The 17,947-nt window shown below is 45.3% G+C and overlaps 1 protein-coding gene across 2 annotated transcripts; it reads right to left on the bottom strand.

The window, feature by feature from the left end:
- Positions 1-852: 852 nt before the first annotated feature.
- Positions 853-17,679, bottom strand: armh4 (armadillo like helical domain containing 4). Of its 2 annotated transcripts, none has more exons than XM_015350615.2 (8): positions 17,316-17,679; positions 13,729-15,439; positions 12,445-12,984; positions 11,776-11,946; positions 11,263-11,430; positions 4,416-4,447; positions 3,834-3,968; positions 853-3,624 (listed from the first exon to the last, which is right to left on the bottom strand). In XM_015350615.2, the coding sequence occupies exons 2-8, from the start codon at positions 15,368-15,370 to the stop codon at positions 3,556-3,558; spliced, it is 2,757 nt and encodes a 918-aa protein (XP_015206101.2). In that variant the 5' UTR covers positions 15,371-15,439; positions 17,316-17,679; the 3' UTR covers positions 853-3,555. The 2 variants fall into 2 exon arrangements, with proteins under 2 accessions (XP_015206101.2, XP_015206103.2); XM_015350617.2 differs by having other exon boundaries at positions 17,321-17,679.
- Between the last annotated feature and the right edge of the window lie 268 nt (positions 17,680-17,947).

Here is a 17,947-nt window from a genome sequence, read left to right as displayed (position 1 = left end):
CATCATACTGTATATATGATGTACTGTACATATCTTAATATTTTTAAAAATCAATTAGAAAGATTATGTGAAGATAATATGAATTATTTAAAGAGTCCCACTCAGACCACCTAGGATACAATTTCATTTTGTTTCTTCAAGCAGGAGTATGCTTGTTTTGTCTCTGTGGTTCCTCAGTCCTCAGTAATGATGTGCATCGCTGCCCTGAAGATCAACACTGCTACACTACATTAAGTACCCCTTAAAGAGCACAGAGGGGCTACTCTCTATAGCAAAGAAGCTATAGAGAAGCTATATAGCAAACGTATAGCAAAGAAGTATTCCTACATTCATATGTCATGAAAATTTCATCACACAGTTCTACTCCCATGCCAGCTCACACATTTGCATTTGGCAGTCCATGTTAACATGACTTCTGCAACACAACAACAGCAGTCACAGCTAAGAGAGTGTGTGACGACATGCCATTTGTAATGCACACCACTGAGCCAGTTACCTTTTTTCACGCCATCGAATGCCAGCCTGATGAGTCTCTCACCTGCACTGTATTGCACACTGCAAGAGACAGGGGCTCACTGCTGCACAGAAAACTGAAGACACCCTGGCTAAGAGCACCAAGCACGAAGGCAGTCTTGGGGATTGTCAGCCACAATCCACCAGCAGCTCAGACCCCCAGTGCATTAACAGGAATACCTGATGTGATTTGAACTCTTCCGGACAACTGTAACGTAGAGGGGAAGTGAAGTGCGTTTGAATCCAGCTGCAGGCCTGCTATTTGGACCAGCTTCTTGTTTCATCTTAGAGTTTCTTGTTGGATCCTCCCCCCCCCCCAAAAAAAAATTGAAAACCACCTAGTTTCAGCATGTTCTTTTATTATTTATTGACAGGGAGAGGACAGTGCAATAACTTAAGAATACCCAAAAAAATGACAATCTTAGAAAGTCACAAACGATTTGCTTTTTTGGCACAAGACCTGCCTGCATCCCCTCCAATCAAGACTGCAGGAGCTAAGCCCTCTTCAACATAGACTCCCCCTCCCCAGGCGGAAGGGGGCCTCTCTCCTCTAACCTACTGTTGTTTGTGCAAAGCTTTCCATTCCTCAAGGCAACACAATGAAGTCACTGGCTGGAAGGTACAGGGGTTGGAACCAAATCCACGCCAAAAAAACCGAGGTCATGCTGCAGTACTGACACTGGAAGCCCAGAATAGAATTATGGAATGGATGATTATTGACTTTATGTCATAACAAATACTTTTAATTTCTTGGTTTTTATTGCTGATCTGCCTTTCAGCCTGCAATGAACACCCTTAAAAAAAGCTCGCTGATAGGATGCATTAAATGCAAACTTTTATCGTGCTACATCATGATGTTTTTGTCTGAAGCCCCCATTATTATGCTAAACATTCTGACAAACTAACTGAGAAATATCTGGCAGTTTTTATTAGACGTTTGCATAACAGGGCACATTTGCAGCACACAGCAGCGGGCTGGTTTGTGAATATCCCACCCTGTCCTTCCCATCACACTTATTCACACCCAGGATTAGGAAGGAAAGAACTTGTCTTACAGCCAACAGATGAATCTTCAGTGGGATCAAAACAGAAATCCTGGCAAACACCCAGCCCCAAGTTCATACACACAAGCACACAGGCGAGGAGCTGCAGGTGTGTAATCATTCGAGGACCGGAGTCCTGCATCTCTCCAGCAGGAGCTGGGGGAGGGAAGTCTGAGGCATCAGCAAAAAAAAAAATCTTTCATACAGCACTTTTATAAAAGCTGCACAAAAGGATCAGCCTTTGAACACAAAGCGGTGGAATATAGTATGGAGTTCTACTGGACGGAGACCCAAATGATTCACATTCTATTTTACAGGAAGGGTACAGGACCTTAGTTGGACAGCTCTATCATTGAAGGGAACAAGTAAAAGGTTTATTCCATGCTGAAAAGAGAAGAAAAACACAGCGTTTCGGCTGTGGAGCCTTCTTTGGGTGTGAAGAACGTGCTTGAACTACTCTATCATTTAAGTCTCATTATCGCCATGCTTTTTGGTCTACAACTAAAACTACAGACATGCTTTGTGTTAATCTACTGTACATCATATATATATATACACTGTATATGAAGCATGATCCACGGATGATGGTGGTATTTTTCTTTTCTGTTTAGCAAAAGACTATAAGCATGGTTGGAAACGAGAGGAGTCCATTTGACCCATTTGGAATTTAGTAGTTAATGATTCAAGGATTCATTCATTTGTTTCTTGAAAGAAGAGATGGCAGCTTCAGCAACATGGCTGGGTAACTTGTTCCATATCCCCATAACCCCTGTCTGTAAAGACAGGACTCCTAGGCTCCAGTTTAAAAGTATTTCCCTTTTATTTTGTGTCTTCCGGTTCACATTGCGCTGTCATTGGGCTGAGTTTGTCAGCCCCATTGAGGAATTTGAATACTTCATTCAGATCCCCTAATAGTTTCCACTGTGAGACTAACAAGATTTGTTTGTTCTTTTCAGCCTGTCAGAGTAGGACTTTCCTTCAAGCCCAGAAATGTACTGTACCTGGTCACTGTTTTCAGGACTGATTCCAGAGCAGCAATATCGTTTTGCAACCTGGTGGAGCACTGCACAATTTGAAATGCTCTGAAGTCTACACTTTGATTTTGATCTTGTATCATTCTGTTTGCCTTTCCAGTGTCAGTGCTAGGTTGATTAAACATGTACACAAATAGGAGAAATTGCTTTGTGTTCAATAGCTCAGGAAATCGCAATAGTAACTTAACAACAACGATAACAGTAAAACAGAAACAATAATAATAAAGTGCTTTTCCCTCTTTCAATTCTTGTTGTACTGAGACCTTAACATGCAAGGCATATAGTATTACTGTTAATATCTCTAACACTCCTAAAAGGGAGACAGTCATGTCAGAAGGGTGCAATTCAATTGGACAGTAATTTGGTGGAACATACAACACTACATCTAGTTAACATGGTGGTGAGCTCTACTAATACGGTGACTGATAATTACCTAAAGCACATTCCTACAGGTGAGCTCCGTCCGCTTTTCACAAGGGAGACCCAGTGAGGGAGTTGGTGTCCAGGGCTCATGCAAGCCCTCTGCAAACAGTTGAGGAAGAGCACATAGAAGCAGAGAGGTCCAACCTCTGGCATTCACATTGTTTCAGCTTATTGTACTAAGAGACATTTATTTTCTACAATAATTTTCAGGCGTCTTGCATTCCACGCCTGGCTCAGCTACAGCGTCGGGATGAGAGCCTTACTTGTGTCCCATCTGAGAGAAGCCTGTCGCTGCCACTCCCTCAGGCTCCCCTGATGAAGTCATGTGGCGGCTCAGTTGGCGCAGTCCTGGCGTAGGACGGGAACGTCTGGGTCAGACGCCCAGTCGCCCTGCCAGAAGTCGCAGGGTTCCAGGCAAGGCAGCGGGTGACAACAGGTGTTGCAACTGGGGTCTGCGCACATCTCAGGGGCCACTGGCGAGAAGAGCTGGTGGGGAATGTGGAGGAACTTTATTGCTGAAGGGGGCAGGGCGATGGGAGGGGCTAGAACTCATCCTCGGAGCTGTCGGCCAGCAGCATCACTCTGTCCTGCCGGCTGCTCATCTCCCTGCGCTGGAGACACGGATCGCCCGAGAGGCGTTCGTTAAAGCCTGGAGACCGTGCAAGATGAAGGGCGGGGCAAGCATGGCAATTTGTCTGATAGTTCTCTCCTACTCTCCCTACGCCCTCATCTACTTTCCCCCTCATCTCCTCCTTCCATTTCTCATCCTGTTCTGTCCCCAAGCTCTCTTTTACCTCCCCACCCCCCACCAACCCCTTACCTTCCTCCTCTCCCGTTTGAAGCTGCTCCTCCTCTTGCGATGCATCACCTTGATGCTGTACAGAGCTCCTAAGATGAAGAGTGCGCCTGCAATCCCTATGCCCACTGGAGCCAGCATCCCAGACACGTACCCTGCCTGCACATGTAAGCAGGGGTTAAAAGACAAGCCGGCAAGATTACTAATGCTACTAATGCTGCATAGTAGCCTGAGATTGGCCTGCAACCTGTAGGCTAGCAGTGTGAGTCACACTGAGAGAAAGACTGCCGGTCAGCTCAGGTTGCTGATGTCTTTACCAGCCCCTTCTCAGAATCATGCAGGTGACCTTCTGCTCTTGGACAGAAAGAGCTGCCTGCTGTGCCAAATATCAATCACAATGTGGTAATCAAAGCACAGTGGTGAAGTCTTATCCCTTAACAGGGTACACATGCCCAGTAGACCTTTATTCTGCAAATTACAGTATGTGACTGGATTAATTAATGCCACAATGGCAGGACATTTTAGTGACTCACTTGCGCTGACATTTTACTCATCTGCTCAGGCAAAAGAGAGGCTAGGAGAAGGAGCAGCAGTTTAGGTATTTACCTTGTCTCGTATCTTCTCCACCCAGCTGCGCACTGAAAGGCAAAAGGAAGGCATTATAGCTTATGTATGCAATCATCTCTGAGATACATTCCCATTTACAGATCACCGCGGAAAGGCAGGACATTTCAACATACAACAGTATTGACCCCAGCCTTCAATCGCTGCCTCCGTGCAGAATGCCCAAAGGGGTGAACCAAGAGGTACAGAAACCTCAGGCTCTCCCTCCAGAATTTCAGATCATTCTGATCACTGGAGGAGAAAAGAATAAATGGCTTCCTAATTAACTAACCAGTGTCAGGTTCTGTCCCTGTTTCCAGCATCACTCCTCTCCCTTCCTTCAGCACAACTCCATTATCAACCAGCCATGGTACCCCTGCCAGCATCCCCCTATAGCTCCGACACCTCTTGCCCACTGCTAATAAGCCACTTTGTCTGGCCATGTGTCCAGGTCCAGCATCTCTGCCAGGATAATGGATGTTACTCCAACTCCAGACCTGATTGCTGCCATTCAGCATTTCAGATTGAAAGGTGCAATGAGCTCACTTCCTTGGCTGAGCTTGCCTTTGACACAAGCTGGAAAATTACAAAGCCCAAGGACGGACTGTGGAAAACTTCAACAGCATCATGGTAAAATCAAAAAATGTGGCCTGTTTGGTAAGGGCCAAGGGGAACCGGTGCTGTGTGAAGTAAACACATGGTACGTGCATGATTCAAGAATATGAAAAGACTGTCCAATAATCTTGCTATTTTTACATTGTGAACTTTTTCACTGATCACAGTGCTTTCACTGATCACAAGTTAAATACAACGTAGTTACTTCCTGCTGTCCCACATGGGATGTAAAGCTGCAACAATATTGCTCCATTCATCCCTCTCCGTCTTGTGTTATTCCCCCATTGATCCCTGCCTTGTGTAAATGACTTATATCTGAACAAGTCTCAGCTACTTCTTTACGCAAAGTTTGATGGGGCTCTGGAACAAGATCCAGCCACGTGGTGGGAACTGATATCCTGAAAATGTTTAAATGACATTCAGTCTTTCTGAAGTCTTATTGCACCCAGAAAACCATTCATCAGCTTTTGGTTCAAGTGACTTAAAGAACTGAATGGAGCCAAGGCCCTTAAAATGTCTGTGTCATAATTTAAATAGCTCTTCAGCATAGTGGTAGATTACGCTTGATTATATTGGACATGTGGGAATGGTCAAGTAAGGAGAGTGGCCGTGAATACCGAGCTGTTTCATGATCACAGTCAAAATTATTCTTCGCCTTGGTGCTTCCATGGATGGTCTAGGAATACATAGTGCAGCTCAGCTCCAAACGGAAGACAAGAAAGGATTGCGGGATTTGATCACGGCCATCTGTGGGGCCCGGGGCAACGCAGCGTCACTTCCTAGACTGCAGTGAATTCCACCAGGCCAAAAGACTGGGTCTTGGGTGACTAGTGTACTGCCCCTGCTGGGATTCACTCAAGGGCTCTTAGCACACACAGCACCACTGCCCAGACAGTGCTGAACTTCACTACATTACAAGACCAGGTTCTCTGCTGTGGGAGTCACCCTTGAAACATACTCAGTGTTAAAAGTCCTGTAACACAGCTAATAGAGAAGAACAGCACCCTCAGGACACAGTGTTGAAGATAGTGCTGGACATAGAAGTGAGCTAGCAGTGGTAGTTTCACAGCCTTGTAAAGGCTTCGTTTTCAGGACCAAAGATAACCAGAAGCCTGATCTTCTGACAGATAAGTTGGCTTATAAACTGGGGTTTGTACCAGGGACAAAAGTGGCTCTTTTTTTTTTGCAATCAATGTGTCACCACAAAATTATGAACAAGCATCATCTACTTAATATTTTTAAAAATCTCAAAGACACCTGCATTGGGATCACAATCTGCCTTCTCATCGCTGGCAGAAAGAAAAATGGAAGCATTACAAACGATACTGTCTCTGCTCTGAAGCCCTTAAGGAAAGGAGTTAGCAAGAGCTATGACTTTCTCTTAGCCTCTTCGGCTCTGACTAGCAATGTGTGTCCTTATCTTTCTTAGTAATTCATAAACAATCGGGTTATAATGTGCCTTCTCAGTGACAGAGCAAGATTAGAAAATATCACGCTGTTTTACACGCAACACGTTCTCAAGTCTCTGCAATTGTCTTTTTACGACTCCCTCCAGGGAACAATACCATTTCAGAAGCTTTCCATTAGGGCTGTACCTGTAAAACCACTAATCAATACAAGCCAGGATCCTGAACAACATAGTACAGAATAGCATATAGTAGAAGTTCTCTTTGTTCTTCATTTTTACTGGATTATCGGATTCCCTGTATATTTCAGTTCTTATTCCTATTAACCCAACAATCACTGGCAGCGTGTCCTCGGATGGTCAGGAAAAATGACACACTCCGCACTCTGCATTGGCTCCGACTATCTTGGACACTTAGCTGGGATGGAACTCAAATCCATCTTGCTGCAGTGAGATTAACACTTCCCATCTCTCTCACACTTCCACGCGTCACTCGGGCTGTCTGGCTCATGACCCTGGTGTCACGCCCTCTGCAGCCAGAGGGCGCTCCTTCTCTGACCTGTCCCTAGTTTCCGGTCTGCTGTCCTTCCTGTCCCTCCCTTTCCCTTGGGCTATATATTTCCGGGTCTTGCACTCTGTCCTCGCTCAGCATTGAGTTCGGATGTCCTGAGACCTGCCTAGCACCAGGGCGCCCCACGTCCGCTCCCTGAGGGCATAGGTTTCTATACGGCATTCCTGAACTCTTTGCACTAATGAGCCCGGGCCTTTTTCCCGTCTCGCCGCTACGCATATGGGTCTTTTTCCGCTCTCCTGCTCCCCACGGTTAGTCCCTTTGGACGTCCGTGACACCTGGCACACTCATTCATGGTCCACGGTCTCCTGCACTGTCCACTGCAGGCCTAAGCTGCACAGTCAGTCTCCCAACAGGCACACGCTTCCTTCGCACACTCTGCTATAGGCACTCTGCCGGCGGGACTCCCAGATGAAGGCCTAGCATAATGAACGGAGGCTGTGCCCCAGCTCGTTTGATGTTGATGTGGTGCCCTTCCCCCACACCCACAGGGAGCTGCTGTTTGAAGATCAAAACGCAAAACAACACATCTACTGCAAAAACAACCTCCCCGGATTTTTCTAACTTCACAGCACACGAGGAGACCAGCTCCTAGACTCAGGATGGGATGAGCCCTGTTTTAAAGACGTTTACCAACAAGTGGCTGGCTTTCCATTACAAAGCCCTTAAGGCAAATTAGCATAGTCAGACCCACTGAATGCATTGACAATGATGTTTAAAGCATATGTATCTTTTTTTTTTGGCCTGGGGCCAGGTTTAGCACATTCAGCACAGGCATACAGACCCACCCACACCTCACCCCGTAACATCTAATAGGCAGCTCTTCGGAAAATTAGAATCATGACCGTATAAAACCTACATCATAAAATTAACATTCGAGAGAAGCCACCTCATTTCGTCCATTACGGTGCCAAAAGCACATTATGAGGGACGCCAGAGTCAAGGGAGGAAGCAAGAAGGCCTGAGATCAGTACTGCTGACTCGTCGGGAACAAGGACCGGTCCCAGTGTTTCCGATGAAAAACGAACATGGCTCTTCAGTTCAATGTGACTGGCTTTTTTCCCATCCAGTAAAAGGATTGACAAACAAGAGAAGGCAATACCCCCCTCCCCTCATGTAAGCTCATTACATGCTGGCCGTACAGTTTAGAGGTGTAACATGTCTTTTCGAGTCTCTGTAGATGAAAAGGAAATCCATCAGTGAGTAAGTAAATATTGCATTAGCACAGACCACCTGGATTTCTGTCACTGTCTGGATCTTGCTCCAGCACAATCTACAGGCTGAATATACCTGTCCCTGCTCCCGTAGTCCAGTCACGTTCTTCCCCAAACTGATCAGATCAATCACTGAGGCATCCATTATGCCGTTTCTGTGTCTTCTTAATTAACAAGCATAAATCCTCAGTTTACACCACAGCTAACAGGCTTTACTGCTTTATTGAAGTGAGCAAGTGGGAACTGTGGCAGGACTGTGGCATGATTGAACTGCAGTAACACAGGCCAGGACAGCAGCTTATTGATGTGTCATTAGAGCAAAAGAAAATGCTATGACAATCTCATAACATGCACAATTATGTGTCAAAAGAAAATAAATGAGACCAGGAAGCCACATTTGTTTGCAATGGGAGTTTTCTTCCGAGCTCCGTTTTGATTAAAACAGCCTGATCAAAATTAAATAGCAGCCAAAGTGTATTTGTCTGTTGGCAAAGTGGAGTGTGGCACACGGTAGTGAGAGAGTCTTTCTAGCCATGGCACCTCTGTAGTGGGCAGCACAGAGGTCTGTAGCAGAGATGGACTCAATGCCCAGTGACCTGCCCCTGCTCTATATCCGCTGGGATCGAGAACCATCTCTCTGCCCAGGGCTGGGGAGTGGTTGCCTGTTAACCACTGTGCTTACTAAGATGCACCGAGAAGGAAGTCCAGGAACAGACATGCTGTTCTGCCATTATTACTTTCATTAGTACGATCCATTTCTCTTGGTTCACACGCTCTGCCGTATGCATTTGCCTATTTGCCATCGTTCTTTAAAAATAAATACTCCAATAATTGACAGCAATGTCTCTCTTATGAAAATGCACACTTTATGAAAAATAATCTTCCTTGTTGCTATTGCAAAAAAAGGTGTTGTGGAATTGGCCAGATGTGAAAAATGTCTGTTTAGATGTGCTAACGGGCTATTTCATCAAGTGCAGCTGCTGCAATAGCCCCCAACACTATCCTCATTGTCTGTCTTTCGGTCTTACGCAACACTTTCTGGATATAAAAAAAAACTAATCCAATAGTAAAGACCAGTAACGGTGGCAGACCTTACAAGCCAGAATACTCATTCCACACCTAGCACCAGCTAAACCTGAAAGCAGGGATAGGGAGAAAATGGTCGTACAGTACTCATTTATTGGATCTGGCTATTTCCATTGTCTTTTATTAATGTGATTTTACTGTATGAAAACTGCATGTGAGGTTGAGAGCCTCAAGAATACAATACAGAATAATTCTCAAAGTCCTTGAATTAAAATAAGCGTAGAAACACATATCCAGTATTTAAAGCTAAGGCGTTAAAATCGAAAGACACAAATGTCTGTTTTGCTACTGTGTCGGACATGAGAATAAACCTGGGAGCTTAATGCCCCCTGCTGGGCATGCTGACTGCAGCTCAGGGGTTTTTCTCAGCATCTTTACCAACACCTGCTGGACGGAACTGAAATCGACAACCCAGTGCAGAACAATCTCACAGCCAGGAGCAGTCGCCAAAGGCTGGAGAAATCTGTGATGACATGTGTAGTCTTCCTGAATGGTTCTGTGTGACACTGCAGATGACAGTCGACTGTTCATATCTTTCAGGACATTCGCTGGATGTTTGACATGCCTCACTCCCTGGGGAATTCTGCAGAATCAGAATGTTCTGCAGAATCACATGTCTCCTGCATAATATGTTACATAGAGGATATCATTAATATGATGCATGATTATTATGTTGATATTTGGGCTTTAAAAAATAGCATTTCTTAGATATTCATGACTGAACTTACTCCAAATAGTTGGGAGACAAGTGGTTCAGCAGGAAGCTCTGAATATATAGTATCCTATAGCAATGGTTCCCAGCCCTCGTCCTGGAGAAAAAGTTTGTTGTTTTCCATTCTAGCTGAGGTCCACACCTCCAGTGACAATTTAAGACTTTTATCTGATCTGGTTGTTGTTTCCAACAACTTCAGCAAACACAACTTCGCACAGCTTCTCTTCAGCTTGCTTGTTGCTTGCTGTTACTTCTGACTAAACAGTTCTTGTATGTTGATCAACTAATAGCGTACACACAGGTGACGATGTACCAGACACGTCAGCTGTCAGTGTTTGTTCCCTCCACAGAGCTCTCAGACTCTTGATACAAAGATGATACCAACTACACTTCACATTTTAATTTTTAAGAGCTGACAATAGATTTCCAAATAACTCCTACTTGAACTAGAGTACTTGAAGTATTAACTACTACTACCAAGTACCAAGTACCATACTACTACTTCAGATTTACAAATATACTTCAAACTGAAAACTGAAATCAATTAGCCTTTAATTAAGAAATCGGGTGGAGCAGTAACCAGAACATACGGTGTTCTTTCAGGACCAGAGCTGGGAACTGCTGACCTACAGAATGAAGTTATGTGATGGGCAGGGACCTAATGAGTGCTTAGTGTAGTGGGATTTTGGCCATTAATTCATGTGTTTGGTGTTTGTTACATATTAAAATGAGTGATGGTACAAGCCCTAAATAGTAAAAGCAAGTACCGTACAGTTGGACCCTTTAACATGAAAGGATAATTAATGGATAATCACTGCATGTACCCATGGAAACATTTTCATTACATTTACCTTACTACGCTCTGGAAGTTAAAGTCCCGGAACAACTTAAAAGATTCTCATATAAAGCATTATTTGATCATTTTCATAACTGTCAAATCAATTCTGTCACTTACTGCTGCTTTATGATGATCTTCAAGCTAGTCTCTTTCTCAGTATAGGGTTTGCCAACGCTTCTGACACCTTCCATTAGAACAACACTGGAGCAGTGAACTAAACATAGAAATTAGCCCTATTACCTATATCAAAATGGCTGAAGGTTCAGAACCTAACGAAAGAAAGGATCAGCCTTCATTCCACCTGTCTGATGAGTGTGAAATTCAGAAAATCTACCAAGCCCCACCACATTTTGAAGAGCAAGTCTGGTCCCCTTTGACCCTAGTCAATGTCCCAGACTCCCTCACTTACCCAGGCCCTGGTTGTGCTGTACCCACTGCGAGCTGGAGGGCAGTCGGTAGGGAGTATGGCTGAAAGAGGGTGTTGGAGTGCTGACAAGCTCCGCCTGGTCCTCGTGGCTCTCCTCTTCCTCAGATTCCTCAGTCTCTTCGTCCTCCTCATCCTCTTTGTCTCGCTCCTCTGAAACACAGAAGCCACGGTGCTCACTGGCTATAGTCGGCACTGACACTGTGTATTTGAGCAGCTCACCAGTCTGCATCCCATTAAAAGGATGAGAGATGCTTTTACAGCCTTCCTAATACCACTGCAAAGAAGCAGAGCATGTTTTCTTACAGGTGCATGTTATGAAGCTTCCGACATTCTATGTGAAGACTAGAATAAAAGGAATGACATTTTCAAAACAAAGAAGCTCAGCTAGGAAAATGCGAGTGAGCGTTAAGACAGAGAGACGCATGCTGAAACAAGTTTTAGAAAATAAAGTTATTTACTCTTTCAATGGGAGGTTGCCCGATATACACATTCTACCTTCTGACTCCAGTTTCTCCAGGTCTTCCAGTCCTGACTCAGGTCTCAGAGTGGAGCGGCTGGTTGTCTTGGGTATAGTTGTGAGGAAAGGTTGCTCAGGAGAAGTTCCAGGGGGTGGGGTTTCAGGAGTACTGGGAAGGGCTTCCTCCAGAGTACTAGTTGTATCTAGTTCTGTTGCAATGAGGAGAGAAAGCAGATTCCAGTTTTGTGGAAGAATTCTCATAAGAACTTTAGCATGAAGCAAGCATGATTAACCTTACACATACATACACATGCAGCTGCCTATCCATAATAAACAGTGCTCTATACTTTAATGATACTTTGGTATAATCATCGGGGTATTACAATCAAGCTGAGGATAAACATTCACCTAGCAGAACTCTTTTTTCACCAGAACACATTTTTCTGTTTCTACAAATTGAATACAATAAAGCACTGTATCTGATTTCTCTGGGTGGTCTGCTTTCTTTTCACAGACCAAAGACATTCAGATTAGGTTAACTGGCATCTGTAAATTGTCACTATATGAGTGCATGTGTGTGTGCCCTGTGATGGGCTGGCAGGTTCCCTCTTGTGTTCATTGGCTACAGCTCATTGCAACCCAGTATTGGCTAATGTATTTGGCAAATTGATGAATGGAAACAATACAAACTAAGTCCAGTGTCTCACCTTCAAACCCGATGTTCCAATTCTCCAGGTTTGGACCTAGAGCGGGGGACGTGATCGATGTCATCAGCGGAGGCCCCACTTCTTCCGAGACCTCCGAGCTAGCCGTCTGTAATGCCAGGGAAGGCCCAGCAGGGAGTACGGTGACGGGCGCCCCTGACAGGGACTCCTTCAGGGCTCCATTAGGGGAAGCAGCACTTGTCCCCTCTGGCAGCAGCGAATACGCACTAGAAATCCTTGTGACCAACGACTGTGATCCCAGTGGGGGTCCGTCAGGGGGCAGAGTTACTAATACTTCTGATAGTAGTGGGTAATTGTCAGCAACAGTGTAAGCTGAAGGCTCAAAGAGCAGTGGGATTTCCTCAGGTAGTGGTGTCCACTCCACCTCGGGGTCTAGGATGGTACCCTCTGTGCCAGCGTTGCTCCACGAAATGTCCACTGTCTTGGCTGTGACAGGGAGAGACTCCACAGAGTTTGTAGTTAACAATGTGGAATGGGGAGCACCGACCTTTACAGTCACAGGTGGGGATGGGGACTCTGCCACTATTTAAAAAAAGAACATCGGGTTTTAAACACTTGAACATGTAAATTATATATATATACATTAAAAATCTCAGTAAAAAGTTCTCTCTCTAACTGTGTAATACCCTTAGGAGCTTTTGTCTCAGTCTCATACTCCTGTTTTCACCACAGAGTCTCAAATAGCAATTAATTAGCCCAGCTTTCACTCGTGTTGGAACTCAGAGCAAGGCAAATTAAGGCGAGTGGCTTTAATTAACGAAGATAATCAAAGGCTATCACTGCTGCGTGACTGCATTTCTGTATTTAATACACAGAGCTCTGCGTTTGATACAGCAACACACAATTAGCAACAATACTTAAGTATGATTCAGTCCACTGTTCACTCAGGAAAGCAAAAACGTGCTCTTTGTGGAGTTCTCAGTAAGGCTATGTGCCGTGTTATGGAATAGAACTATAACAATGAGATATCTGTTCCTTTGGATTGTTGCTGCTTAAATGGGACCGGATTTCCACCAAGTAAACAACACTGTCCTCATTCTGTCATGGATTTTAGAGAATTCAAACATGGCCTCATTCTAAGCAGCATCAGTTGTAATTTAAGTCCAATACACAATTTTATCTTCAGACACCTACAGTAATTTGGAATGCATTCACTTCAGTTTTAAACCAGAACACAATTTGAAACCATCTCACTGAGAATGCCCAGACAAAACACTGAACCTCTGAAGAGATTAACATTTTGCATATCACAAACCCCACACTTACTTCCAGTCTGATGCACCAGATCTTCTGCCCGAGGGCCAGCAGAGACAGCCAGCCAGCTTTCCCCAGCCAGTTTGTTGCTAGGCCCCCATCCTCCTGTGGGAATGGAGGATGCTGGCCCCGGGTCTTCATGGGTGCTGGCCTGTGACAAGCTCTCTCCTGGGCTAGCTGTCAGCCCTGGAGAGCTGCTGGAGGTGAGGCTCAGGTTTGGCCTGGGGCTCGATGGAGCAATCGTAGCCCTGTTTTCTCTCAGTTCTGGTGCCAGAGATGTAAAATGCTGGGAGTCATCCAATTCTTCAGTCAGCCTAACCTCTGAAACAAGTCTGACTGTGGAGGAAGTGCTGTGTGAGAAGAAAGGTGTCCTGTCCAGCAAAGCCAGGCTTGCCATTTCACTCGTATCACTTAGTGTTCCTTTATTTCGGGTTCTGTCATGTATTCCAGTGGGAGTAGGAAGCTTTGCGTAAGATAGCAATTCTGTTTTTCTCTCTCTCTCACTTGGCACTGCTCTGTTTTCATTCCCATCATTGTATTGAGCCCATGGATGTTGGGTATTCCCGGTTTTTGCCAAAAGGGCTGTATCAGATTCCTGTTCTTCTTGACCCTGAAACCCAGGAACATCAAGGTTTGTGGCCTCCATGTTGTCTGACAAGTCTGTCTCTCTCCCTTCTGACACCATTGGTGTCTCTGCCTGGTGAGGCCGTTCCTGTCCAGCTGTACTCAATCTGAATGGCTTGGAGGTGGTCTTCACAATTTTAGCACCTTGAGTCCTAACAGTGTCTGATTCCCAATTTTTAGCTTGGGGAGAGTCACTTAAAGCAACGCCTGTGGCATTTGATCCCGTAGCATCTAAACTCTCTACCTCACTAGGCAGGGTCCCCAGACCCTCTTCAATGTTTTTCTGGCTCCGATCCTGGGCAAGTCTCCCCACTCCAGGTCCATCCTCCCTCCTCCTCTCCAGCACCTGATTGAGGGATCCTTTTGGAGTCGAGAACTGGCTTTCACCGGCCTCCATTGCGACTGTATTCTTCCACAAACCCAAATGACTGTGACTGTCATCTTTGTCCGCCTGTGCAGCTGGGGTATCTTGGTACCTGGCCAGTGCTGCCTTTCCTAATGAAGCAGCTCCCCGTTCTGGGCCACCGCTGTCTTTCACGACAGCAGGGGTTGGCATTGCACCTTGTTCTCCGGACAGAGGAGTGGGGCTGAAAGCACTGCTCTCAACACGCACCCCTGAGCTCCTCAAGCTAGCCTTCAGCCTTTGTGTTTGATGGGACACTTCGCTCTCACCGAACAGAGCTGGCCAGCCGGTCGGCCCACTGCTTTTCGACCCTCCGCCGAATCCGATCCTTAACTCGCTCTTCTTCTCTGTGCTCAGAGCGAGGGTCTGGATTGAAGGTGGCGTAGGTTTTGTAGATATGGAACTGGGGTCAAGGAAAAAACCCTCAGCAACAGCTGCACTGGGCTTCTTCTCTCCGGCCATCGGCGAGCCCACCCCGAGCAACCCCAGGGGTTGCCCACCCTCGGTTGTGCTCTCTCCATCCCTTTGGGAGGGTGTAGCTAACTCCTTAGTTTGCACTGGTCTGGCACCAGCCAGAGCACACCACCAGGCGAGAAGGAGGAGTCGCAGTGTCATGGAACACTCCATTTCTCAGAGCAAGCTGGGTGTGGAGGCTGCCATCGATGGTGAAGATCACACCCAGGTCATCGTGAAGAGCTCGGGGAACAAAGACAAAAGGAGGCGTGAGTGATTAATAGCGTTCCTGCAAAACATCTTGAAAATATTATTATTGCTACTCATTTTCCCCTAAAGGAGTGTAGACATTTTTTGTATTATTGTTCCATCCAGCCATCTTCGAACCACTTTATGCGGTACAGGTTTGCGGGGGGAGCCAGAGCCTATCCCAGCAAGCAATGGGGCCAAAGCGGGATACACGCTGGACGGGACACCAGTCCATGGCAGGGCAGACACACTCACACTCGGACCAGTATGTTTTTGGACTGTGGAAGGAAACCAGGGCACGTGGTGAAAAACACACGCGAACCCAGAGAGAACATTCAAACTCCACACAGAGATAGCGCCTCAGTCACGGAATTGAACCCAAGTCCCCAGTGCTGCGAGGCTGCAATGCTAACCACTGCTGTATTATTGTTGCCTAATTCAATTACAGCTTTAACATTTCTTGAAAAGACAGCATGGTCGTATTTGTTTTTGCCATCTGTGTAAACGCCTTCCTACAGCGAAGAAAAACTAACATGCTTCCAGACACACAAAACCCACAAGTCAGAAGGCCTGTGTAGACCGCCGTCAGTCAGTCTGCTAGTTGCTGCTTTATGGGCCTCAGATCAATTAGAGTTCATCAGTTAGGATACAATTCAAATGAAGTAGAGTTTTGTATTTCTCTTTAAGTCATTGAAGACATCAGCCTTCTCCCTATCTAATAACTGAACCAAACATAAGTGGAACATTAGTTCCCAGGGGCTTTAGCATACTGTATAGACAGGCCATTGAGGCTGATTTATCGTTTTCTTTATAGCCTCCTCTCCCCTCTCACAAGCCGTCCACGCTCTCTTAAAGTTCAGTAACATGTTATTTTAAATAACGCACTATGAATGATTCTGTTACTAATATGTGATTGTGTAAGCTTTTCATTTTGTAGCACAATGATCGCAATGTCAGTGAATGGCTCCGGGAGCGTTTTGACTGTATGAGCTCCACGATGTAACTGGGAACAAGCTCAAAGACACACCGCCCGATCAAAGCAAAGGCCGATTCCTAGTTTTGCCGTCTTCCACAGACAAGCGCCGCCGCGCAGACAGTTTGAGCTCAGAACACACAGGGACGCCAGTAACTCCCTTGAGAACACGGCGCTCCCATGTTCTTGTGTTCAATTCCGAAGACACAACAAAAGATGAGGCACTTAGTCCGAGCCAGAAGCACATCTTGTATTTTTCCATATCGGTTTCTCCGTCCTGTCCGCATCAATCAAGCTTTCGTTTCATGAATACGTGCTTTTCCTCAGAGGAAATTCCTATTGTTATTAGACTACTACATTATGTAACAAGGGCCACATCCCAGTAAGACACACCTTTAATTCTTCAGTTAAGACAATGGCCCTGCGCTTACAGTACTTGCACTTGCACAGGCTTGGAAGGTTTGGAAGCCGAGTACAGTACGTGCGAACTGACACCCCTGCTCCCGGCGCAGAAAGCTGAGTTTTAATAATAGCCGAGATTAATAACGAAAGCCGACTTTCCAGCATTCTCATCAATGTACATTACAGTTCCTAGCTGTAGGTCGAGATAGCCTCACCTGCTATTTCCACGTCGTACAAACACGCAGTGTCTATGTATTAAAGCAAACCAACACAATCCACAAATATCGTAGCTTATAGATATAAAGCATACATTTTGTGCGTGTATTAAAGGTATCTATCCTCAAACAATAATAAACCCCCTGTTTAAATAAAACCGTTTTTCTGAACAACACCAACATATTAAACTATAGTGGAGAATCATCATGCCTCATTAAGTCGACAGTGAAAACAATAGCCAGGATAAGATTACAACACAATAAACGCTTTTGTACTTACTGTACCTGTCGATATCTATTTATGTCATTTCGTAGAACCGCCGGTTTGGTAGAGACGCCAGGACTGCGACAAAGTCTTCTCTATGGCGATTTAATAACAGAAATAGTCGTTATCGGTCCGGCAGCTGGCGCCGAGACCGTAAGGTAGGGGTGTGAGGGGTCTGTTTGTGTGGGTCTGTAGCTGGTGAGTGGATGGACGTGTGATTCTGAGCTGTGTGTGTGTGCGTGAGACTGGCGACTGCAGTCTATAGGAGCTTCTGTAAAAAAAAAAGAGAGAGACAATTGCAAGGCAACTGTGTTATTCTGGGATTCTTTTTTTATCTTCTTCACATCATGAAAAAATAAAGCACTACCATATTTCGTCCTGGGATCAATACTTCCGTCTGCCTACACATTTGAGCTGAAAATAGCTCACACAGCACCCACCCATAAAAAGGGCGACAAAACCGTATCAGATCATTATAAACCCATACTGTACATTTCACATCTACTCCGTTTAGGATGATGGAAACAGTAAGTAGAGATAGGTGTGGTAATGGGTATATGAGGGTTCTTCAGGCCTTCCAAAAATGAATATGTTGAATTTTAGGAAGCTGATTTGAAAAATGTGAACACATCACACATTGTGCTTTT

This window comes from Lepisosteus oculatus, chromosome 8, assembly GCF_040954835.1.
Source record: "Lepisosteus oculatus isolate fLepOcu1 chromosome 8, fLepOcu1.hap2, whole genome shotgun sequence".
Taxonomy (NCBI): Eukaryota; Metazoa; Chordata; class Actinopteri; order Semionotiformes; family Lepisosteidae; genus Lepisosteus; species Lepisosteus oculatus.
Note: the sequence above shows the minus strand (reverse complement) of the source record. Positions and strands in the feature narration are given on the sequence as shown.